We start from the raw sequence: 26701 nt of genomic DNA on the forward strand, positions 1-26701 counted from the left end.
ATTCAGGGATGTAGTGTTGGGTGGATGATAACTCTCCAACACAAGGTATTAAACGTAAATAAACGTAATTGAAAAGTAATGGTCATGAAGCCCGGAAAACTGCATTCAGTGAAGCTGGAAGGAAGGAAGGTCTTGTATTATAGAGACTTTAAACTTTTGCAGTTCATTCGTCTCTAGCCTTGAGAAAGGCCCTTTGAAAACTCTACTCTACTCTATTACTCTACTCCAGCGCTACCACCTCCGCCCTCTTGCCTTGAGAAAGGCACTCGATCCCTCGCGGTCCAGCTCGTCCAGCAACGATGTTGTCCAGTTGGTGTCCACACAAAGAATGCAGTGAAGCTGGTGTACTGCTGGGTGCTTTTATAGAGACATAGAACTTTGAATTGAACAAAAAAAAAAGCAAAACAAATAAATGATGTTGGTTATCATGAATTTGGCAATAAATTTATTTACAATTTTCTTGAATATTATTTCTTGCAAATGACTACCTCGGAGGAAATCTCATCGGTTCAATGTCGTCCCATTTTCGATCACTTTTTGCAATAATGAAGGCCAAATATCAGTGTTAACCTGGCGAATGTTATAGGAATGGAAACGGGACACGTTAACCAAGAAAAAAATATGTTAATTATTTAATACTCTTCGAATAATTTCATTGAGTGAATGAAACCGAGAATAAATCCAATCAATCAAACATTCTTAGGCGGCTCGCACACCGGAGTAATAAGCAACTAGCAAGCAGCAATACGCAATATGCATACCAAAGCAATAAAAACACCTGATATTATGCAAATAATCTGCTTGATGAATGAAACTTACCAAATTATGAGCGATAAGTTGCGTCACGGCACGTCAATCATCATTCCAGATCATTTTCTTGGACTAATAAACAAAATGTACATGGCCGGTTCTTTAAATTCGACAATTATTTTTTTCCCATACCTTCGTTGCCTGTCAGGCTAAATCCCTAAAGGTCGATTTTCGGGCAATTTTTTTATCGAGATGACACCAGATCTCGACGTTTCATGCATGTTTAAGTCATTTGGCATCGAAAAAAATTTACGATTTTCCAAATTTCCCTTACTTGGAAAATTTTGAGCACTTTGAGGCACCCCTAAATCATGTCCGATTGAGCTGAAACTTTTCACAGGTCATTTTTTTGGGCCAATGGTCGGTTTTTGAAATTCAATGATGATTTTTTTTCCATACACCCTAATGTTGCTCTACAATGACGATAGCGATATCGTATTGCGTCGGTGTGCGAGATCGATCAATGCGCTAAAACATTCCCATCCTGTTTCCCCCTCCATCGTTAGCCATAGTCCCGAAGGTCTTTCGTCTAGCGCTTGCATTCTTATGATGAATTCTCCTTTCAGCCTTTCAACCCTTTGCGGTCGTTTGTCTACTGTCAGCCACCACATCAAGAAATCATACTAAATATTTTATTCAATGATGTAATAGTTTTGCAATTTTCCTGAACGAATTTTTTTTCTAATAAATGTCGCAAGCTGCAAAAGCAAGTTGTTCTCATTATTCCGAAGAGTAATCTTCAATCCTACGAATACATCTTTTATGTTTTGCTTCCTTAACAAAACCCGAACTTCTCATTTTCATCCTGATATTATTGGGAAAACATTTTTTTTCCTTTATACTTGAGTAAAAATAAGGTAAAAATTGATAAAAATGCGGAACAATCAAGAATCGTCGATAAAACTGTACTGTCCCGTTCAAAACGGTACATTTGGTCTATGATTCAAAACTGCTTCTTCTTTTCCTATGTTCACGGAGACTTTAAATCTTGCGATTCATTCGTCTCCGAATCAAAACTCACCCACTACATTAATTGCTCGTTACAAATTTACGGGAAAAAGGGAATGCTTCCAGTTTTCATCAATTTCAACTATTTACAGACTAGGGAGTTGTGATGATATACACACATGTTATCAAACAAATCTAAGAGAATTTCCAATTCGAATGGTATGTAAAACATCAAAATTCGATTGCAGCAATAATAGTTATTATCATCTATATAAATAAAAATGTAAGGCAAAATCTGTTGGTGAGCGGAAAACCCGAAGAAGGGATGATCCGATTTTAGCCTTCTTTATTTTGTTGTATTCGTGTCTTCCCGTAGGTCAATATAGTGGAGAGAAAAATCGGGAAATTTTCGGAAAATCCTGAAGGAAGGTCGGAAAATAGAATTCCCACATGTTCGAAGATTATGTCATAATAAGCGTTGTTAGTCCATTCGATGTTTGCGCTATCGAAATTGATCTTTGTTCGTAAGTGGAAATGGATTTTCAGGCAAAATAACGCATTTCCATATCTTATATCTATATAAATAAAAATGTAAGGCAAAATCTGTTGGTAAGCGGAAAACCTGAAGAAGGAATGGTCCGATTTTAGCCTCCTGTATTTTGTTGTATTCGTTTCTTCCCGTAGATCTATATAGTGGAGAGAAAACAAGGAAAATTTTCGGAAAATCCTGAAGGAAGGTCGGAAAATTCGGAAAAATGAATTCCCAAATGTTCTAAAATTACATCATCATAAGCGTTGTTAGTCCATTCGATATTTGCGCTATCGAAATTGATCTTTGTTCGTAAGTGAAAATGGATTCTCAGGCGAAATAACGCATTTTCATATCTTATATCTATAAATAAAAATGGAAGGCCAAATGTATTGGTAAGCGCAAAACCCGAAGAAGGAATGGTTCAAATTCAGTCATCTATATTTCGTTGTATTCGTCTCTTCCCGTAGATCAATATAGCGGAGAGAAAAATCGGAAAATTCGGAAAATTGAATTCCCATATGTTATACAATTAACTAAGCGTTGTTAGTCCATTTGATGTTGGCGCTAACGAAATTGTCTTTTGTTCGAAAGATGAAAAGGGTTTTCAGGCGGAATAACGCATTCCTATATCTTCTGTCAATATAAACAAAAATGGAAGGCCAAATGTTTTGGTGTGCCCTAAACCCGAGAAAGAAATGGTCCGATTTGAGCTGTCTTTATTCTGTAATATTCTCTGTGTCAAACAGTATTTCATGCAACCGAGAAACATGTCTGAAATGTCTGAAATAATTTATTTTTGTAGAAGTACTAGACAATTTATAGTAAAAGGAAATTGTAAAGGGTCAAAGGGTAATCAATCAATGAAGAGTTCAGTGATTGGACTCACTAACGTTCACTTAGTAAGAAAACGTGGATGTTTGAAAGTATTCCAATCAGAAAATCTATTTTGGGCGGGACGCAGTTCGTCGGGTCAGCTAGTTATTTCATAAAAACGTGATTTGTTTTCTGATTTGGCGCCATTACTGAATGGTATACTGTACAAAACCAGAATGAAAAGTGAATGAAACAGGAAAAAAGCGAAGAAAAAACGGAGCATTGGAAGAAGAAATACGGACCTTGTAGCGAAAGAAGAAAAAGAGATGCTTTGAGTGTCGAGGCAAAGGTAGATGCGGTATGCGTCGGTTTCCTTCGGAAAGTTAGAACCAAGGTGCTAGGGGAAAACATACTGAAAACTAGGTGTACCCAGAAGTTTGAGATGCTCTTTGAGCTGAAGGTGAATCCAGTAGCTAAATTCTCAGCTTTCAAAAAATTTGCCGAAAAGACGCTAGACGAGGATATGAACGTGATAGGAATTTAGAAGTGCATTAGTGCTTCTATGCCACTTGGAAGACACACAGTTAACAATCCGGTTGAAGAAGACATTCGTTGCACGCAGACAGCATCGATACGACTCTCGACAGTTGCAGGAAACAGTCGAGTGGAAAGGGGTAACTCATAGTAGGGTGGTTAATATAGTTCCCAGCTCCATTCTACGTATAGTTTTGAAAGTGGCGAACCAATCATTTCTGCATATGTTTGGAAAAGTGCTCTAGAAATGTCTAGATGAAAATCAATTCTTTGAAAAATGGAAGATTCAGAAATCGGGCCTAAACCAGGAAAGACATCCGGATATCCATCTCCCTACAGACACATAGGGTCACCCTCACTGAGTTTACTTTTTAGGGGTTAGCCACTAGAGCGTGTTAGTCCCACACACCCAGGCGACGTTCACATCGAACCCCTATGGAACTGAATAGACTGTAATCGTTACGTAACAAATTCCATTTTTATTTTCAAATAATTCAACGCGCCTCTATATGCTTGACCAGATGGCTTCGATTATAGGACCAAATGAAGTGTGTTTTCTGAGCCAAGATGATACAGAACGTGTTGTTGCAATGTAACAGCAACCAACAAGCAGGCCCCGATATTAATACATCTCGAAAATCGCGTTAATCTTCCGGATCATGATTTTGTCGCGGCTGCCAAACATAAGCTTATTCCATCTGTTATCGCAGGATGCAAAATAAAGCTAGGGCACCTTGGTCATGCTGAACAGTTGTATACAGTGGCCCAATGCACGTTGCAGTTCGTTCAGAAAAGCACTGTTCATCGAACGCATTTCCAAATGGGCTCGATTTTCAAAGGGTGTGCGAGTTGCATGAATTCAGCGAAATTATTCGGTATTAAGAAATAATCAAGCCAGCAATCATAATTACTATGGATGGAGGACCACCCTCGTTAGGAACCTTCGTTTTAAAAAAAATCATAGATATGGTGATTCATCATTTTAATCAATTGAATCTTGATGCAATATTCGTTGCTACAGATCCTCCGCGAAGCAGTGGTTTCAACCGGGATGAGCGTCGGATGGCTCCTCTTTCCCGGGAGTAAGCAGGTTTTATACTTCCATATGATTATTACGGATCCCATTTGGATACACGAAAACTCAAAACAATGGACCCAGAACTGGAAGCGAAACATTTTGAGTATGCAGGAGAACCGTTAGCTGATGTGTGAAACAATCTCGCGATCGATGGATATCCCGTTGAAGCAGAATCAATCATTCCATGCCAAACCAATATAGTAATTCTTTGTTCCTAAAAGGAGGCCATTTCTATTTTAGGGTGGTTCAAAAAATCAAATTTTTGTCTTTTTTCCAAAAATGATTTTGACTTTCGAATTCAGAATTTTGATTCAGATGATCGACATATCAATATAAAACCAATTAGCTATAGTATTTTTTCAACAATATTACTTTAAAAAAATATGATTTTGTTTTCTTAATAACTGATTGTATTTATTTTTTATAATTTACATGGTTTAGAGATAGGGGCTCTATATATTAGGCTGTCAAAAAAGTCCTGCGGTATTTTTTTTGAATTTTCATTTGTTCATAAAATTAGTAACAATCATATGTTCTAAGTCAAATATGCGCCGTTTTGTTCGATGACTTGTTCCCAACGAGATGCCAACTTCATAATACCCCTGTTATAGAAGCTGGCTTCCTTTTTGGCAAAAAACTCGGATAGCCAATTTTCACAGGCCTCTTTTGTGGCTAACTTCTGACTACCTAGCTCGTTCGCCATGGACAAAAACAGGTGGTAGTCACTTGGTGCAAGGTCCGGACTATACGGCGGATGCAAAAGAACCTCCCATCCGAGCTCCCGGAGCTTCTGGCGCGTCACCAAAGAAGTGTGTGGCCTGGCGTTGTCCTGATGGAAGACAATGCGGCCTCTGTTTATCAAAGATGGCCTCTTCTTCATGAGTGCTACCTTCAAGCGGTCCAGTTGTTAGCAGTACAGGTCCGAATTGAGCGTTTGGCCATAGGGAAGCAGCTCATAATAGATTATTCCTTGACAATCCCACCAAACACACAGCAGAACCTTCCTGGCCGTTAATGAGGGCTTGGCCACCGTCTGAGCCGCTTCAGCGGGCTTCGACCACGACCGTTTGCGCTTCACGTTGTCGTAAGTGACTCACTTTTCATCGCCAGTCACCATCCGCTTCAGAAACGGGTCGATTTTGTTGCGATTCAGCAGCGATTCAGCAGCGATTCACATGCGTCGATACGGTCAAAGATGTTTTTTTTGCGTCAACGTGTGTGGCACCCATACATCGAGCTTCTTTGTGAATCCTAGCTTCTTCAAATGGTTAATAACGGTTTGATGACTTATCCCCAGCTCTTGGCTGATGCTACGGCTGCTACTATGCCGGTCTTTCTCGGCTAATTCAGCGCAATTTTGTCGCAATTTTCGACGACAGGCCTTCCGGAGCGTGGCGCATCTTCGACGACCTCTACACCAGAACGAAAACGTTGAAACCATCGTTGTGCGGTGGAAATGGAAACTGTATCGGGTCCATAAATTGCACAAATTTTATTGGCAGCTTGAGATGCATTTTTGCCTTTGTTATAGTAGTACTGTAAAATATGTCGGATTTTCTCTTTATTTTGCTCCACATTTGCGACACTATAACTCACGAACGACTTAACCAAACAAAACACTGTCAAGGACTATATTATAGCGTGAGTTAACTTTTCCGACCGGGTTTCGGGTTTTTAAAAATAAATCTAACTACACTCGTCGACACCTAACTTCAGACTGACTTTATTGATTACATTAATGTTACAGTTCCCCCCAATAATTCTGCAAGCACAGCAGCTCGTGGCGACGCTCAGCAAGTTCATCGATCGCCATCGATATCGTTGAGAATGTGATATAAAAAATATGATGATCGCGGCTGTTGCCGTGTTGACGAATTCTGCTGACTCTGATGGCACCGTCGTTGGACTTTGACCAACTCTGGCTAACAGCGTCGTTAACTCGCGCAAAAATACCCTTCCAACAAGCTATAGTATGACTCGATACAAGGAATACAACTAGAACTACGCGCTTACAACGACACCTCGCGGAAATACCGCAGGACTTTTTGACAGCCTAATATTTCTTGAAAGCATAGGTTCTTCACATAACCCATTCAAAAATCAGAGATGTGATTTTTATCATTATTTTTGAGAATTTTTGGAAAAAAAATGGGGGAAAATGATTTGATAGGCCCTCAGTTAACTTTGAAAAATAATAGCTCAAAAACCATGAACATCACATATCTAAGTTTTCGATATGTTATGTTAACCTCAATAAAACCTCAGATTCCAAGAAAAAATAGAAAAAATATAGCGCCCTTGGTCCCGAAACTATGTAAACTATAAAAAATAAATAGAATCAATAATTACGAAAACAAAATCCCTTGTTTTGCGAATTATACTTAGCAAATAGGCTTTAAGTTAATATGTCGATCATCAGAATCGGTCCAGTAGTTCAAAAGTTACGAATTTTTGACAAAAAATTATTTCTGGAAAAAAGGGGAAATTAGTTTTTTTCTGATTATCCACAATTAGAAATAATATGGGTCTAGTATTTTGCGATAAGGAACAAAAGTACAAAATTTCACGAAAATCTGAGAACCACTATTTCGGTTTGACATGGAATGGTTGAATAAATTGAGCCCGTCTACTCCCAAATCAATGAAGCATAAGTAGTAGGATATTTAGCCGAGTGGTTTGCTCGTCTCGTAAGGACATCCCAGTACTTTTTGCAAAATGTGAAATATAACGATAGGAACTGCTACATTGAACCAAGGAACCAAGGAATGTTTTGTATAAATCAATATCAATTTATATCAGCTCCTGTTCCTTTTAACCAAACGCCAGATGGTTTGAAGACACTAATCCCAACAGCATAGTTATGAGCATATATTCTCTCTGAATTTTTTCTCTGTTCGTTCGTAATTCTATAATATTAATAATTAATAAAAGCTAAAATATTAAGCAAATTTTCCAAACGACTTTCACTTTGTGCACATATTATGTTGGCGTTACGTGTGCTCCCGTGGGCGAGTGGTTAGAAGTGGAACATGAACCCAAGGAAGAGGGGGATTTGTCTTGCGTTAATTATACAACTCGTGCCTTGTAACTCCTCAAACTAATTCATTTCGAGTCTACAGGATCGATTCGAGCCACGCTTGTTTCGGTGACGTCATGATGTAAAAAATCAACTTGTCCTCACAACTAATTTAAATTAATTTTATATTAAATTAAATTAATAAATGAAAAACGTTTTTCTTGTGTCTGGATTTTTTCATGTACAACTTCTATGACACAACAATTTTATTCGGAGAGTAGCTTCTCATAATTCAGCTCTTTTCTTAACCATCTGAGGGTAAAATATTTGGATTAAATTTTAAATTGACTCCCGATTTCGATTTCCTGTTTGAAGATAGATGCGGCAGTTGCGGATTTTACGCGCGAGTGATTTCTGTTAAGTTAGAAAACAGTTACAGTTTTTTTAAATGGTGGAAATAACCCTTCAGTTAGTTTAGATTAGTTTTCAGTCGTTGGGTAAGATATTAAAATTTGGAGAAAAAATATAATTGTAAAATGATAATGAATTGAACTATCTCTCAAAAAGTCTCTCTGTCGATAATAATCTTTGCCAATGAGAACCTAAGGGACAAACGGCTTTCAGTTCCATTTCGAATGATCAGACACAATCTCGAGTCACGGAACATCTCAACGAGGCTGTGAAGCTCCCCACATCAAACTCACGGTTACTGACGGCTGGGGTTAGCAAAATAAACGAACACTGCAATTGTTTTCCAACCAAGGGCAATTTTTTATTCAAATTCGTGATCAAAAAAGTCGCTTTCCACAGAGATAATAAACCCCTTTGGGAAAGCGACAGTGTGGCATAATCCTTCCGAAAACACAGCAGTTAAAGTGTTCATTTCGCAAGTAAATAATCACGATACTGGTTTTTCCCTTCTTTTTTTTTTTTTTGATGTGTTGATAACATCGTACTGGATAATATTGTTTATTTGTTGGATTTTGAATGATCTGCATCAATTTGTGATAAATATACACTATGTTTGTTTTGATTTTCCTTCAATATATATAGAGTGATTCTATTGATTTAATGCTAATTTTACCTCTGAACCGCAACCTCATGGTGTATTATCTTTACATTAACAATGTTGAGCACTTGTTTAGAAACTACAATCCATCTGATATAACTTGAATTTGAGTTGAATATTATTTGTTAAATTTATACGCAATGGTAGCCACAATACATTAGGTCTGATATTTTTTTCTTGCTACATTTGATTATTAATTGAACATGAAGTTTGACAATATTTGAATAGAATTAAACATTCGAAATATGTATGTTTTGGTTTTATTTTGACAATTTAATAATATTCCATTCCCAAAAATTTGATCGATTATGTCTTATATTTAACGAAAATACGGAGAAATACGTTGGTTATGTATTTCTTACATCTATAATAATGATATTTCTTATTTTCCATTCAGTTTCCAGTTTCATTGATCTGATTTTGGTTGCCGTTGTTCCCGGTTTTTTTTTCGCGCAGCCTGTCTGCATTTGAATGTGTCATGTATGGTTCGTTAGCAATATTAGGTCGATTGTGGAGAGCATTACACGGTCGATACCGATCTAGGCTTGAGCGACTTTGGAAGGTGTCAGCTGACCGTATTTGCGTTGCATACAGGCCTCCTTGTCACTATTGCAATCCTCATTATCGTTCAGACTCACGCTGCGCTTTCTCTTCGCAATCATAAATCGCTTCTGCTGGGGGAATCCTAGAATGGAGGGGAAGCATGTTTTAATTACTTCAGGGTGATGATAAAATAAGTGAGAGTTCAATAGTGTTAGAACGACAACAGACAAAAATCCTTTCTGATTGAGCACCAGCGAGCGATGTTATAATCAGATTTTCATAATAATTCACTTAGGATCAAAGAGATTTAACTAATCAATTTCTTCCCTCCTGAGATTGCTTTCTACACAGTGAAATGGCAATTAAAGTGAAAGTATTCCCATTTCACTGTGTTTCATTTACATTTGGTTCACCACATCTGCTTACCGTTCTTTGCAAGCTTCAGATCGTAAGGGTCCAGCGGGGGGAGTGTGTCAATATCCAACGGGAACCCGGCCGGTTCGGTCCAAGTGTTCATCCATTCTCCGTCGTCGTCACTGTAGGGGGCCAGCGGGCCGACGTTTGCAGCAGCATGTCTGTTCAGCTGGGGAAGCTCCAGATACAGGGGAATGTCCTGGTAGACGGAATTCGGTGAGTAAGGCAGCACGTCGTTAGGACCATCGGCCGGCACGAGGGGGAAATAGTCTGACATCGATGGGTACGGATCCCGTGATTCTAGCAGGGCGAGCAGAGACAGGGCATCAGCTGAAGTCAGTTTCGAGGGACTGCGCTTTAATCTGTAATCGCCACGAGAAAACAATGAGGGGGTAATGTTTAATGCTTGATGAATTAAAACTGGCGTCGTTGGTGTCACTGGGACAAAGCTGAACTGTGATTAAGGTTGCTCGATTCTAACAATAGGTGGATCCAAACGATATTCTAATGAAAATACAGCGTTGATTTTTATGCAGGCTTAAAGTATTACTTTTCTCACTTTGATGATTTTTTTTAAGAAAGTACATAAGCTTCGACGATTATTGAGTTGCATATCATTTAGATTTATTGTATATATTGCATTCAATGCTATTTGCATGAAAATGCGGAAGTTTTGAAAAAAAAGTTATACAAACGATAAACGTCTAGCAGTATTAGAGTTATAATAAACCATATCACATGGCAATCATGGCAAATATTTGAAATAAACTCATTCCCACCCATGATGGCTCAACTACTGCTTTAGTCGCAGCCCCACCAAAAGCATCCTCGGATATTTTCTATGCACATCTATTTGCTCCAACGTAAATCGCAATCCACGTATTTTGTTGAATTATTTGTTCAACTCAATGTTTGCAAGCTTCACAGTAATGTAGTCTCCAAAACTCCGGGTTCATGTCCCGTGATATACGCGCTACAGCATAGTGTTCGATGTTTTCGATGAGAACTGGAAGCAACGCGAGCAGTCAGGTTGACAGTGATGGTCGCTGCTCCCTGGAAGCGGTATGATGAGAAGGTATGAAGCATTGCACACAAGCGCTATTTAACTGGCGCCAAACAGAACAATGACCGACCGGTTGTTTTACTATAGCCCTCAAGTGTACAACACAAAAAAAGTTGATGGTCCTGGGCCCAAAGGCACGGGCGGGATTTTGACATTGGACTGTGTGTAGTAATTACATTTGAATTGAGTTTTTTTATTGTTCAAAATCTGTAATTTTATCTCTTTTAATACGTCAAATGGAAGTCCTGAAAAAAACCTACATGATATAAATGTGAATTGAGCCCGAATTGATTGATCTTTGGCGATAATAGAGTAAAACAATCTCCCAAGATCATCCCTCCATTGATTTTGTCAACTTATAAATACATGTTTGTCCGAAAAATGGAGAATAACTCGTGATACGCATCGAATCACATTGTGAGCTAACGAATTGCAGGCAAAAAGATTGCTCGTTGCGTCGGGGAGGAAAGCGAGTGGTTAGAGCAATAGAAAAAACATACTCATTTGAATCGTCAAATTGTTTAACTTTTGACGTAGAACTACGTCTTTCAGGAAGGGTGCCAAATCAGAAAACAGGTCACATTTTTATGAAATAAAGTTAATGTTGATAACTATTTTCGTTTTTAACAAAGTCTAATGATTTGCATTCCAATCGAATTCGATATGTTTGATATGCTATACATTACAATTCTCTAATCCTTAAACGGTTTAAATTAATGAAAACTGATCTCTGACCATTTTTTCTGCCAATTTGTGTGCTTATCTTCCCTTACTGTCAATAACGAGCAACTAATACATTCGTTTGTGTCCGTTTCCAACTTATTATAATAAGAATAAATTGTCCTTTTTACATGGGTGAAGGAGGAGTATGGAGTAGAGTTGTTTCCACAAGGGCATTTCTCAGGGCTATAGGCGAACGAACTGGAGAAGTTTAAAACCTCTTAAAACCATATATGGTTTTAATTAATATAAATGAAAAGTACTGATAGCTCTCCTCATTGTTCAAATTTCACATGAAAATTTTTACTACTCTTAAAACCATATATGGAATGAAATGGAAATCGATTGAGGGACGAATGACCTTTGGGTTCCCTTAAGGGAGTATTCTAGCCTAAAAACTTGAAGAAAATCAAAATTTTTTCTCCATATTTCTGTAGTTTAGGCATTCAAGAATATACCCCACAAAGGACTTCGAAAATCCTAATATTCACCGAGTTAGAGCCATTTTAGTGATGTGGTATCTATCCTGGTTTGGCCATAACCAAGGCGCTTATATCAATGTATAACAGGTGAAGCAACATCATCACTTCAATAAGAAGGGGATTACGGTTTGTGGAGCGGGGGTTGTTTGTTTTGTTATTGCTAGGATACGCCATTTTTGCATTTATACATGCGAGAGTAGTTCCCCTTCTTTTTCACATAATACGCGAAAGCCGAACATAGTAGGCATCGTTCTAATAGGCGTCGTAGCAGTTTGTAGAGAGCCGCCGGCAGCGTTCTGATGCAGTTTGTAAACAATACCGACAGCAATTCCAATATGGCTGAAAGTGCATTTCATATGATTGTTTCACCTGGTGTATATAGAGACGCCTTGGCCATAACAATGAACTTCAAAGGCGTTTATCTCGAAACTAGTTTTTCCAAACTGGCGTACACGATAACTCAAGTTCTACTGAACCGATTCATGCCGAATTTATATGAATACAATCTACATGCATCTCTCTATCGCATGAACCACTGAAAAATGATAATTTTGAAATTTTACTATTTTTAACAAATCGGGAAATGTAAGAAAAAACGTTTCAAACCGAATTTTGTTTTTCAAAAGGCCGCCATTTTGGCAAGAAAGATGTTTTTGGCTTGTCCGAGTGATAGCGGCATCTTGACTGATTCGGAATCTGTTCGATTTTTGTTTTATTGTTAAAAAAATAGATAAATAAATAATGATATAATGTATAATAAACATAATTTTTGTTTTATTTTTACGGGGCTCGATAAAACGTCCAAAAATCGTGTCTCTACACTAGAATCAAGAACTGAACTGAATGGAAATCACAGTCGCGAACGAGCTAGCGAGCATTGTCCAAAGAGCTTACAAGTATTCCTAATACTAATTTCATACACTTGTACAACCACAGCTCAATACAAGAATAGAATGAATGGAAGATATTGCCAAAAAGCAGTACATTTTCGTTTACATTCACTACGAACACTCAAAGAAGAGGAAGCCCTCTGCGTCAAAGTGTGCTACGACAAAGAAGGTGCCAGTGGCATACGGGAAAGTTTTGTGCTAGTGGGAATATGGAAGAGTATCCCGAATCTTAGAATATGAAGATATGCTAGATTTATTTAGACACAACGTATCTGTTATGGAATGGAAGCATGCTTTCAAATCCCACTAGGAAAACTTTACTGTTGCATGTTATGCGGTTCGACCCCACCTCAAGCGGAATATAGTAACAAAAGAGTTTATAGTTTGTGATCAATATCTGAGTGGGAAGAAGAAAGTCTGGTGCGAGTTGACAGCGCAGTTGAATCGCAAAGTGAGGACGGAAACAAATAAATGAAAAGCACTGATAGCTCTCCTTATTGTTCAAATTTCACATGAAAATTTTTACTACTGAAGGAGTAAAAATAACTAAAAAGTTGATGGGTCTGGGCCTAGGGGCACGGACGGGATCTTGACATAGGACTGTGATTGGGTGTAGTAATAGCAGTTGAATTTAGTATACCTGTATATCCTGTATAAACTTATATCCTTTAAACGGGTTAGATGAGATAACGTGGTAGAATCCGGAACCACATTCTGTTCAAAAATGTTCACAAAAATACCATTGAAGTCATTACAACTCTTTTCTTTTATTTATTCAATTATGCAGAAGAAGACAAATAGTCATCATTTATCATTTCTAAATACAAGTCTACTCAAGCTATCATATTCTGATATGCGTGAGCATACCCTTTCGATCTTCTAAATCAGCAGCAAAATAAATTCATTGATTGCATTTTTTACATAATCAAACAACATGCTCGATATCATGATATACTGGACCACAATTACATGAATTGTTAGTAGCAAGACCTACACGATAAAAACGTGAATTGAGCACGAATTGATTGGAAAACAAACAATACAGTAGCTTATAAATGTCTATTATCGGTCAATGGAGAATAATTTATTATACGCATCAACTCACATTGTGAGCTAACGCCTAAATTTAGGCAAAATTATTGCTCGTTGCATTGGAAAGGAAAGCGAGTGGTTAGTGCAATTGAAAGACATATCCATTCTAATCATCAAAACGTAAACTTTTTTTACTATCTTCACTGTTCATGTTTTAAGCAAAAAAAAAAAGCTGGATAAATTTCCTGTCTAATGGTATATAACACAACATATATCGCAATAACGATTTTGAGTAATATGCGTTTGAAAACTCTTAATGAATCGTTACATTTTTCGTAGGGTGACCTCTCTATATAGAAATCAAAGACATAGTCCTATGTCAAAAAACTAACTAGTTTTTTCAAAAATGTCTATGCATTCTAAAATATAATCCGAAGTGATAAACAAACGGATTGCATAATATAGTTCCATCGAAAATGCAGTCGTGTCGTAAACACAACCCCTTAAAGTTTTTAACTATATTTTCTGTACATGTTTCAAGCAAAAAATAGCTGGATAAATTTCCTGTCTAATGGTATATACAGGGCCTTTCAGATTGAACGCTCACGAATCGAATAGCTCCTCATAAAAAAATTTTTTTCGCTCCGTCTATGGTAACACTACATTCCCCACTTCGGGACGATAATATTCGGCTACTCATTCAGTTTGATCGGATGGTTTTTAGAGTCAAGATGTACAATTTACACGAACGTGTATTTTTTGGGCAGTCGTATTACGCGAGCAACCGAAGCCTTAATGAAACTTTGTCCTCTTATGGTAAGAATTTCAACATTTCTCGTCGTTGATTATTTCCTATGGGGTTACGTGAAGGACCGTTGCTATGTTAATAAGCCACAAAATTTGGAGGAACTCAAAGAAGAAATAACTCGGATTTTCAACAGCATCGAAGTCGTAATGTTAGAGTTTTGCATGAACAATTTTGTTCACCGTTTAAATGCGTTATCGAAAATAGGGGTGTTCGTATCAAAAATGTCATAAAATAAGCCTCATTTTCGTTTTTTTTAATAAAAATCGATTGACTTTTGAAGCAGTTATTAAAATTTGATGCGTAAGCGTTTAATCTGAAAGACTTTGTATATAACACAACATAAGTCGCAATAACGATCTTGAATGATATGCGTTTGAAAACTCATAATGAATCGTTACATTTTTCGTAGAGTGACCCGTGACCGTAGAAATCAAAGACATAGTCCTATGTCAATAAAATATATGGATGGTGTCCAAGACAAGACCGCATTGTTACTATAGGGCTACCAAATTTTTATCACAAGAAAATCAACATTGTAGAAAATTATTGGGTGTGCAACTTCCGTTTCCGCTCCGTTTTTGCATGAAAAACACCTTTATTTGAATATGAAAATGAATTGAAATATTATTTAAAGTGTTGGCCATCGTTAGCGGAATCCGTCGCGGAAGAAGTGTTCGTCTTTTGAAGTCAATAATAAATCCAGCTAATTTTTGATACCCTTATCTGAAGTAAAGCGTATTCTACTCTAAGCGTTCTGCAGCGATTGAAGCTAACAGTAGACGGAAAAGGGAAGGTTCAGAGTTTCCCATCCGTTATTTTCCGAATAGTTCAACTCGAACAGCAACATGAGGCCGAGTGTTGTCATGGTGGAATAGTATCAACTCGTATCTTGTCGCATAATCTGCACGTTTTGCGGCAATAGCTCGCTACAGAGCGTTACTTTGGCACCTTGGGCTCGGTGTTGATGTTCCTTGTTCGCCGGTTTTAAATACGATCTTTTGCGTTTTGGATTGTCGTAGTGAATCCACTTTTTGTCTCCAGTAATGATTCGATGCAAAAAAAAACTTCATTTTGAGCCGATCAAGCAACATTTCAGACATGCATAATCGCCGTTCGACATCTCTCGCTCTCACTTCGTATGGAACATAATATCCTTGGTTTTGGGCGCGTCCTTGGCTCTGAGTCGTTTAAGGACTGTATCGAAAAGTCTTTAGTAACATCTATTCGTAAATTTCTCTATTATTATTCAAACTTTTGTTTTTGGTTTATTGAAGATCAGTACAATGTGAAACAATAGTGTGGCCAAAATATAATGCTCTATAGAACGCACTTTTGTCGCCTAGTCAGAGCTCCGGACAATTTGGTGGATTGATGTTTTTCTTGACGAATTGGATATTATTGTCTGAGAGCCCCCGTAATACTGGTTTAGCGTAAGCGTTCTTGAATCCTGTTTGTCGTATATTTCGTCGTCCATTAGAATGCACTGGTTGCTGTTGTCCAGTAGCCGGTTATACAGTTTTCGTGCCCTTGTTTTGGCTCGAGATTGTTGTTCTGCGGTTTTCTAAGGCACCTTTCGCTTTTTGTATGTCCTCAAGGAGTCCCTGGCCTTGATTCTTTGAATCATTTCATTTGTACTGTCTATTTGTGTACTTCCCTAACCCGACGGCGACGATAGGTCAGAACCTCAATTATCGGTTTCTATAGCAACATCAAATTGGAACGTTGGCTTTGTTAACGGTTTTGACCGAGAATTCGAGAAATATTTTCTCATTCTCGGTGTGTTACCGTTTACGTTCTCTGTGAGACGCTTGTTTGGTGCTGGTTGAGCGAAATATGCGGGGGCACCGTCTAAATGCGGGGCACCGTCTAAATGCGGGGGCACTCCTGTTCAATTCCATTTTCAAGGACATTCGATATTGGTCACGGATTCTTTTCCATCTCAATTTGCAGTCATTTGCTGGAAAGGCACTTCAAATGATGATAATAGTTACATGTGTGTCTTCCCAAATCGTCAGCGATTTTCTTCCAGATTTCAATTTTGGAGTATGAATTCATGTATTGTGCGTCTGCCAAATTATATAAAGCTGCATGGTTTCTCACCAACTCGATTAACTTTTCAGCATCCATGATGTGAATTGAACTTAGAATGGATCAAAACAATAAGAAACTAGTTTGACTTTTCCCCAATCTCGCACACAGGGTTGCCAAGTGATTTTCTTCGCACAACAAACAATATATAAAAAAATTAATAATTATAACTTAATTTTCGAGCAATGTTTTAAATATCATATAATATTTATTCTGATTTATTGCGACACGTGTAATTGAACATTTTTGTAAACATCGAGTTCGGGGCCTAAATTATGGCCCCACATTGAAAGTCGTCACCAGTCGTCGAGACTGTACCACTGTCATCGCGAATGTCTAATTACAGGTCTATATTGCGACACTGAGTGGTGCCTCGGCATGTCGAGTTAGATATAAATTACCGTATATTACACAAAATATTAATTGCGATATACAGTGATACAAACTTGTAGTCGTACTCCACCATGCAGATCTCTTTTCCCTTATTTTGGAAGTCGAAAACAAGGTTTCGGAACATTCTATTTAGATGAAGTCATAATGTCATATGATGGTTAAAAGGTTTGCTATCTTTTTTCAGAGTAATGGTATTTATTTCTCTGAGAATTTCGAATGTATGAAAATTGACTCAAACCCATAATCGTACTCTGGCTGAAATTTCGACTGGATTTATAAGGCGTTGATCAATTTCAGGATTCCATCATTAGTATGGTATCCTTTGTTCATTGCAACTATCCTTAGCTGTCGTTAGCCGTTATCTACGAGTTTTTTTATGTATTCGAGTTTTTTTATGTATCATATGACACTATGACTTCATCTAAATAGAATGTTCGGAAACTTTGTTTTCGACCTTCAACAGAAGGGAAAAGAGATTGGCACGGTGGAGTACGATAACGAGTTTGTATCACTGTATATATTTTTATATGGATAGCATTAGACGGGAATTTTTTTCATTTGAAATACAAACAATGAAGAAATCAAAACAAATAAACAATTGACCGAATGAAATAGATATGATTTCTCAATTTTATTCGCGGCTCGCGTTTAATTACAATAGGGGTTGTCACATTATTCCACATAGTTTGCTATTATGAAAATAATTGGGATTTTTTGACATAGGACTATGTCTTTGATTTCTATATAGGGGGGTCACTCTACGAAAAATGTAACGATTTATTAAGAGTTTTCAAACGCATATTACTCAAAATGGTTATTGCGACATATTTGTGTTATATATCATTAGACAGGAAATTTAGCCAGAATTTTGTTTGCTTAAAGCATGAACAGTGAATATAGTAACAATTAACAATTTGACGATTTAATTGGGTTTGTTTTCTTTCGATTGCACTATCCACTCGCTTCCTTCCCGACGCAAAGAGCAATCTTTTTGCATAAATTCGGGTGTTAGCTCATAATTTGAGTTGATGCGTAAAATGAATTATTCTCCATTCACCGATAATAGGCAATAATTTTATATTATATTGTATTATATGTTGTTCATTCAATTTGTGCTCAATTCATGTTTTTATCGTGTAGGTCTCACTACTAAAAATTTGTGTAATTGTGGTCCAGGATGTCATAATATCGAGTATGTTGTTTGGTTATATGAAAATACAGTAAATGAATTTAAATGGCTGCTTATTTAAAAGATCGAAAGAGTATACCCACGTAAATCAGATTATGATAGCTTGAGTAGTTGCGATCTTACAGGGCTATAAAGTTATTACAAACAATGTTCCGGACAACGTGGTAACGAAGGAGATAATGCTATTTTTATCGATAATATATTTTTGCCCCTAGGCTCAGACCCATCAACTTTTTTCTTGCCTTTACTTTGAAATGTATTCACAAAATTGAATATCTTCATAATGAGTGAAAATAAAATAATATAAAATAAAAATGAAGGCATGTATTTACATTTGGCAACCCTGCTTACACATACGTGCGATCATAAATTATGTCACTACTACATACAAGCATATGTAAGAGGTAAGTGGAGAAGTACAAATACAGGTCGGACTCGATTATATATAGACGACTATTTTTTTTCAACAATTATTTTCAAATCCTATACATAATCGAATCTCAAGAAAACATTTTTTTCATTGATGTATGAATGTAAAACATTAATAGAAAAATAGCTTTTTTGTGATTCGATTATGTATTGGATTCGAAAATTAACGTTGAAAGTGAAATTGCGATTATATATAATCAAGTACGACCTGTATCGTCGGCGTGAAGTGTCATCGTTTGCACGTCGGCAACTCGCCAGAACCTCGCTCACGGCACGTCAGCTTGGTGTGAACACATCGGTAAGAACACACACGATCAATCGTAAGCCTCACACGCCCCACCCAAGCCTCGCTGACTTCCCGCTGCAATGAGAAATGGACTAAAGCATGTATGTTCGAGGTTATTGTTTATGATGACATTTTGACTCTAGCTTTGAAAAAGGTAAATTTTGAAAACTCAACTGAACAACTCTTGGCTTTGGGAAGGGCCATTTGGAAAGCCTCGACGCAACTGCCGTCTGGTCGTAAGCTGGATAACTGATCTACGTTGAGGACATTTTTTTTTTCGAGCGATCATTCAATTTTCGTGAATTCGTGCATTGTTTTCGGGTTGAAGGTGGCGTCAAAATGCAGCGTATTTCAAGCCGGAGATGAAGAAAGTATTTTCCAACGGTGCTATGTTCTTCTGTGGAAGCTGAAGCTGAAAGCTGAAAACTTGTCCTGCATCGGTTGCTGTCATTCGGTTTGAATTTTCCGTTACCATTCTGAGAAAGGTACTGCTATATTCATCATATTTGTATGAGGACCCCAATGATGAACATTGCCTAGTTGAGAGAATATTCTTTTTCTATCAAAGATCTAATGGGACCAACGGGCTACTGAGCAAAAACACAATTTCATTATGATGAAATTGTGTTTTTGTGTTGCAAATTCGTTTGGATACTCATATAGGTTCATCTTTATATTGAAGTTTTTTCCTATATTTCTTTTTGTTTATTATCTAAGTATTCAAACTATGCATGGTTTGGAATCGAGATAGTGAAGATTCTTATCAGGGTCATAATATAATTTCTATTGCTACTCACTTTAATGCGTATCTCGGAATGGCATGCCTCAAACCGAAAGTAATTCAACACACATGAAAGGAATAATTTCTGAAATATGTTACCATCCATGGCATTGATTCGAGCTTCGCGCGAAGCCCATCTGCTCGTCTCGAAGTCAATCGATCCCTTAATGTAAAAACTCCTTCGCCAGAATTCCTCATCCAAAACGAGATTGTGTTTTGTTAGGAATGATACCCAATGCAACAGACATCTCTTGGCGATACGTAACAACGTTTATTTAATGTTATTATGACGAATGAAGCCGGTCCTTCCAAGGAGTACAAACAAAGTATCCATCTTGCCAATAGATATTACTGTGTCTAGAATAACGTTTAATTAACAAAAACGGTAACATTTTCCCGGAATCCACGTGGACGTGGACAATGAAGAAGGAAAAAGATTCGAAGGCCCATGATATAATCAATCTGAAACACCGTTCGCTCCACACAAGAATGATCCCATTTTGCCCCCGCACGCTTCGCCAAACATGTTGCTCTTACAAAGTGAACGTTGTGAGGGTGGTGGCAACGTAATCTAGTTGCATTATCGGAAACCAGACAGTGGTTAGGGCTATGTAATCAAGTATAGCTGAAATCTGATATCAGGTGACAATCTTCCTCGGATTTTAGTCACGCTTTTGTTTTTTTTTTTCAAAGGCGCATAGCACTCTTCCTAAAAGTCTCTGGCACTTGTAAACCTGGGCTCACCATTCCGACCAACATCATGGAACCGAGGAGCCTCTTATCTTTAACAGCGCACACGTTTGCCACCTGGTACGTCTTCTATCGTCTCAGATTCAGATTCAGATTCGGAGAGGCAATTTGGGAACGCAAATGCAAATCAATTGTGCCGAATCCATCCATAATTCACTTATGAAGAATTCAACCAGCGATAATGGAATAGCGATGGGGCGGCATTTCCACAATAAAATCCAATTTGTGCCAGAGCCATCAATCATACACACTGCTATCGTAAAACATATCTCCAACATTTTATTCCCATGCGTTTCATATTCAATTTATACACGTTCGAACCTTTAGTGCCATCGATTCTCTCTGAAGTAGCTTATTATCGCCATTATTAGGTTAATTAGCAATGCTTTAATGTGTTCCAAAGTGCCTGTCCTTCCCAGAATGCTTCAAACATTTTGGAAGCATCCGTGCTTGACTGCGAAAAGGTTTGATTCGGAAAACTTTTACCGTGTTGTTTCAGGTTGAACAGTTTTGTTTGAATTACACACCAGAAACTTAATACGCTCTGTTTGGCGCAAAGCGTACACAACTAATTCACTCTATCATTCCCATCATCACCGTAGTAATCCTCACCTCGTAGGTTCTGAGTGTAAAGCACCGATTAAATTTCTGTTATCCTTCTTAGGAAATCTTTATGGCTCACCTGCACTTCCATGGGAAGCAGCAATGCAAGTGCAGGCGGAATGAGCGGGGAGTTCACTCAAGATGGGTCTACGTAATCGGGATAAGATAAAAGCAAGTCGGGCTGGTTTAGTGGCTGGTTTGAAAATGGTATAATTTCAGCCACCGTTACGCTAGTGGAGGTGGCGGCGATGGTTAATTAGTTTTCACAGCATCGGGGTTTCTTTGGAGTTTTTTTTTCCTTTTAGAAATGTTTAACACGGTTAGGCAACCGCAAAGCATACCTCGGTAATGGACACTGATGACATTTCTGTAGTACCTGAGGTTATGCAAAAATTTCGTTTTTTATAAAGGAGAAGAAAACCCCGATAATATATTTCCATGAACTTTCCTGTAGAGAATTTTAGATTTAGGAAAGGTTTAGGGACAGTTCTAGCGTTCTCCAGTTCTTCTTCTTCTTTAATGGCACTAACGTTCCTAGAGGAACTTCGCCGTCTCAACGTAGTATTACTTGCGTCATTTTTATTAGTACTTAGTTGAGATTTCTATGCCAAATAACACGCCTTGGATGCATTCTGAGTGGCAAGCTCTAGAATACGCGTGATCACAGTGCAAGTCGGAGGAAATTTCTTTGACGAAAAATTCCCCCGACCAGAACGGGAATCGAACCCGAACACCCGGCATGTTAGTTATGACGCTAATCACTCGGCCAAGGGAGCACAGCGTTCTCCAGTTAGATGGCTTGAATTGTAAATAGTACATTAAAACTTAATAATACTTAACAATAATGAACGATTATTTAAAAAGAAACAGTTTAAGAACTATGACGAACTTTATGGTTTCACCAGCGCAAGTGTGAGATGCTTGCATTACATTCCCTTCTAGGCTTTATTTAATTGAAAAGATTTGTATAACTTCATAAAAACTTTTTTTAATACGAGATTCTAACTTCCCCTGATTTTTTTATTTTTGAAGCTTCCAGGTTTTTCATTATCTGGAAGCTTCAAAAATAAATAAAATAACACTTTGTACTGCATGATTGGCATGACTTTTCGAATGAAAAATTGTTTATTTAAGAAACTGTTTTGAATAAGCAATTTAATTGTGTATATAAAGCATGTCTTCGTGATATTTTAACCGATAAAAGGGGACTGGAACGCTTCCAGAATGTTTCAGCTGTGATGGTTTGGGAAGCAGTGTCCACCAAAGAAATCCTAATCCGACAGGTGGCTCTGAACCGACCACCCCACCACGGCGTGCAAAAATCGGAGAAATCTGTCATCGATCTGTTTTGACGTAGAACTACGTCTTCCATTGAGCCGAATCAGAAAACAGGTTTCGTTTTTATGAAATAAAGTTAACGTTAATAACTATTTTTGCCGCGAACTTATTTTAACGATTTACATACCAAACGAATCGGAAATTCCCTAAGATTTGTGCTATATATATTCATGAAAACTATAAGCGTTTTCATTTTCTTATACATTTGTTCTGCTGATTTGTGCGCTTTTCTACCCGTGCCATCAACAACGAGCAACTTATCGTGAATAAAGGAAAAGAAGAAGTACACCCGAACTAGCGTTGGCAGAAAACATTTCATCTTTGGCAGAAATTATGCAATTCCGTGTGCTAGAGAGTCAAATGCGCAAATAATGAGCCATTTGAAAAGCTTAAAAATGGTTTGTATGTATGCGAGCAGACATCTCTTTCTGTTTTCTTTTCTCATTTCATTTGGGATTGTGCCAAAACAAAGTCGATACGACGTCAATGGGGATCGAACCAATGCCGGTTGAAATGCAAAGCTATTTTACACGTCCACGCTATCCATATGGCTAATGATGCTTCAGCAGTTGTTCAGTAAATACGTGATAATATTGCACCTGATTATAAAATGAAGTTGGGAAGTGTTTTCTAAGAGTAAAAAAGGAGCGCATGAAGGAGAACAATATCTATCTCGGTCTGGGCCGTGTATGTGACAAGGTATGCGGAAAGCTTATTTGTCTTTTGTTTCGCTCGCTCGTAATTATTTTATATTGCTGTACCATGTATATTATACAAATGATTGCCAGTTTCTGTGAGTCATGACATTTTCTGTTATGTTATGTCTCATTTAATGTCTTAAATCGGGATGACAAAACATGAGCTAAAAATCAATTTTGGGTGTACGAAGGGGAATATTTGCTTAGAGCAGGGGTTCTCAAACTGTTCTGGGCAAGAGACCCCTTTTCCAGAATTAAGTCATACCTTAGACTCCCATAGCCAAATTTCTTTGAAAATCTTTAGTTTTTTTTCTTGAATAATTATCAATTTGAAAACATTGCAGTTGGTTGAATGAATAAACTTGACATTATTTTCTCACGAAGACGATGGTATAGTGGTAACATCCGCACCTTTCACACAAATGGTCACGAGTTCAATTCATATTTCCGAAATTCTCCCAAAAAAATGGAAGTAATGTGCCAAACCAGCCAAAAGTGTGTTATAGTGCCAATACAGAAAAAAAAAAATTTTCTCATCATATTCAACAAAATAAATAGAGATGAAATTCAGTAGATATCAAATGTAATAAATAATTATTAATACAAATCACTAATAAACTATACAAACATTCAAGTCGCAAACCAATCTATCCGTAAACTAAATTTGTTGCGTTGTTTGTAACCACAGTGAAGCATTTTTCGACAAAGTAAATATGATGATTGAAAAACGAAAAAATATTTTTCAGCAATGTCTCACATCGCAGGATACTGTTTTCCAGTGTTTCGTTGATAACTAGAACACATGACAACCTTGGTTGTACACCTGCCTCATCTGTGCTGATGATAATAAACTTTTCTTGCATTATCACCTTGGCTCATTCCATGGATGTGATATAGTACTGATTTATTACCCATTGGGGAATTTGAAAATTTTGATGATCTCAAAACATTGCAGTCAAATCCTTGTGTAATCCGTGAGTGACATACAGTGATACAAACTCGTAATCGTACTCCACCGTACAAATCTCTTTTCCCTTCTTTTAAAAGTTGAAAACAAAGTTTCAGAACATTCTATTTAGATGAAGTCATAGTGCCATATGATAGTTAAAAGATTTGCTATCTGTTTTCAGAATAATAGTTTTTATTTCTGTAAGAATTGAGAAGTATGTGCGAATGTATGAAAATTGTCTCAAACTCATAATCGTACTCTGGTTGAAATTTCAACTCGATTCATAAAGCGTTAATCAATTTCAGGATTCCATCATCAGTATGGTATCCCTTGTTCATTGCAACTATCTTTAGCTACGATTATGAGTTTAAGTAAATTTTCATACATTCGCACATACTTCTCAATTCTTAGAAAAATAAAAACCATTGCTCCGAAAACAAACCTTTTAACTCTCACATGACACTATGACTTCATCTAAATAGAAGAGTTTGTATCACTGTATGTTAATATAACATGGTTTTGACGATTCTGTGATAATTTTCACAAATGCGGAAACTTAATATTCTCTACTGCTTAAATTTTGTTTTGACAGTTTTGTCAGAAGGACCGATATTATTGATATTGTTTCAAACAAGTTGAAATTGTCACCCTGCAGCTGAAACACAAATTCAAAAAAAGGTGAAAATTTTGCTTGTCAGCGAACTCCAGCGTGTAGAAGTAACCGAGTAAAGATTTCGTCATTTTTCTCATATAGCTGAGCAAATAATCGAATGTTCAAAGAATTGCTTCGAAGGTTTTAGATAGCACTCATAACATATAGTAAAGACTGATGCGATCTGGGGCTCATATTTTTTGCTACTAAATGCTGTCTGTGAATCACGCAGTTGTAACTTTGAGTGAGCTGTAAAACCACGATGGCGACCAACCATTGATGGTGCACCATCAGTCTCAATGTTCTTCCATGGAATAGCTTTTTCAGTAAAAAAACGATCGACTCTACTCTGGTATCAGTCTTCATATATGTAGCAAAAATCATTTCTTGGCACATATTTTCATCTTTAATATATCGAACATACCATAACAACAGAGCTTCATTGTAGACTCATCCAGCTGGAGAGAATATCTGTTAGCCTATAATAAATTGAATAATATTTTTCCCTCTTCGTGACCCATTTCTAGTTTCCTTAAATAATAATAAAAAAAAATTTGTTACGCCATACACATAGAGCTTATTATACAGCAACATATCAGGAGCATGTTTGGACATAAATTTGATGATGGATTCCTTCATGTTAAATCGCGTACATGTTTTAAATACAGAGAAATGTTAAACATGCCTGAAGGACTCGTACGCTCAAACACATTATCTTGCACGAACCTGTTCACGTTTTTCTACTTGCCGAATTTTTCATCTTCTTTTTGTAATTTTTTATTTTTATCTTGTGCACACTCATCTTCTCGTTGAGTTTTTCAAATGTACAGCAATAATATTTTCTACTAAGATATTAGGCATTCTCTGGGTTGCCACATAAACAGAATATTCTGTATTTTACAGATTTTTCGCCAAATTTCCGATACAGAATCTGTATATACAGAATTACAGATTTTCAGTAAAGATACAGAATTTAGAGATATTTCTTTTCAAATTCAAATTTAAGTGTTAAATTAATTACAGTTCATTTTCTCTGTCTACCTTCTTACTAATAAACTTTGTTTTTTTTCATCGTGGAGTTATGAAGATATGTTCCTTGATTTATGAAAATGTTAAACCATATGAAATGTCACCTCACTTCTCTATTCCTGCTAAGGTGTCGTGCACAAATTACGTAACGCTAAAAATCCGGACCCCCTTCCCCCTCCCGTTACGTAACGCAATTTCCTATCTCTAATACACAATAAGTAACGCAACCTCGACCCCCCTCCCCCACCTTCTCGCGATACGTAATTTGTGCACGACGCCTAAGGATGTTTTTGGGACACTTTTTGATAATTTCACATTCATCAACGTATGTTCTCGTTTCACAATGCCAACAAAATAAAGTTCTGAAATCGGTTGGCTTCCACAATGATGGGCTCTATTTTGAAAGCAAAGAACTATGTATCGGCTCAAGGATGAAATTGATGGAAAATTTAAGAAAAGCAAAGTTCAACAAAACCATGTATAAAATTTCTCAAGTTTCTCAATTATTATGAGAAACATCAGACAATTTATTAAGAGGAAACTTTTATTATTATTTATTTATTTTGTATTGATACGACTCAAGCAAACCATAAATAAGAACAATAAATTCAAAATGAAAATAAACCTTTCTTTTAATTTTTTCCGTAAGTTTTTTCATACAGATTTTTTTTTGCTAAAAATACAGATATACAGATTTTTTAGAAAATGTTACAGGATCAAATGTGGAAACCCTGGCCATTCTTATAACAGGGTGGTTCACGTAA

At 37.1% G+C, this 26701-nt stretch overlaps 1 protein-coding gene across 1 annotated transcript in view; it reads right to left on the minus strand.

Moving 5' to 3' along the window:
* Positions 1 to 8478: 8478 nt before the first annotated feature.
* The window catches only part of LOC129776014 (uncharacterized), a 143322-nt gene continuing 125099 nt past the window's right edge, over positions 8479 to 26701 (minus strand). The window contains exons 5-6 of the mRNA XM_055781379.1: positions 9770 to 10119; positions 8479 to 9485 (exon numbers count right to left, since the gene is read on the minus strand). Of these exons, the coding sequence (XP_055637354.1) occupies positions 9340 to 9485; positions 9770 to 10119 (496 nt within the window). The 3' untranslated portion in view covers positions 8479 to 9339. The remainder of the gene's footprint in view (positions 9486 to 9769; positions 10120 to 26701) is intronic.

The sequence above is a fragment of the Toxorhynchites rutilus genome, chromosome 3, assembly GCF_029784135.1.
Source record: "Toxorhynchites rutilus septentrionalis strain SRP chromosome 3, ASM2978413v1, whole genome shotgun sequence".
NCBI lineage: Eukaryota > Metazoa > Arthropoda > Insecta > Diptera > Culicidae > Toxorhynchites > Toxorhynchites rutilus.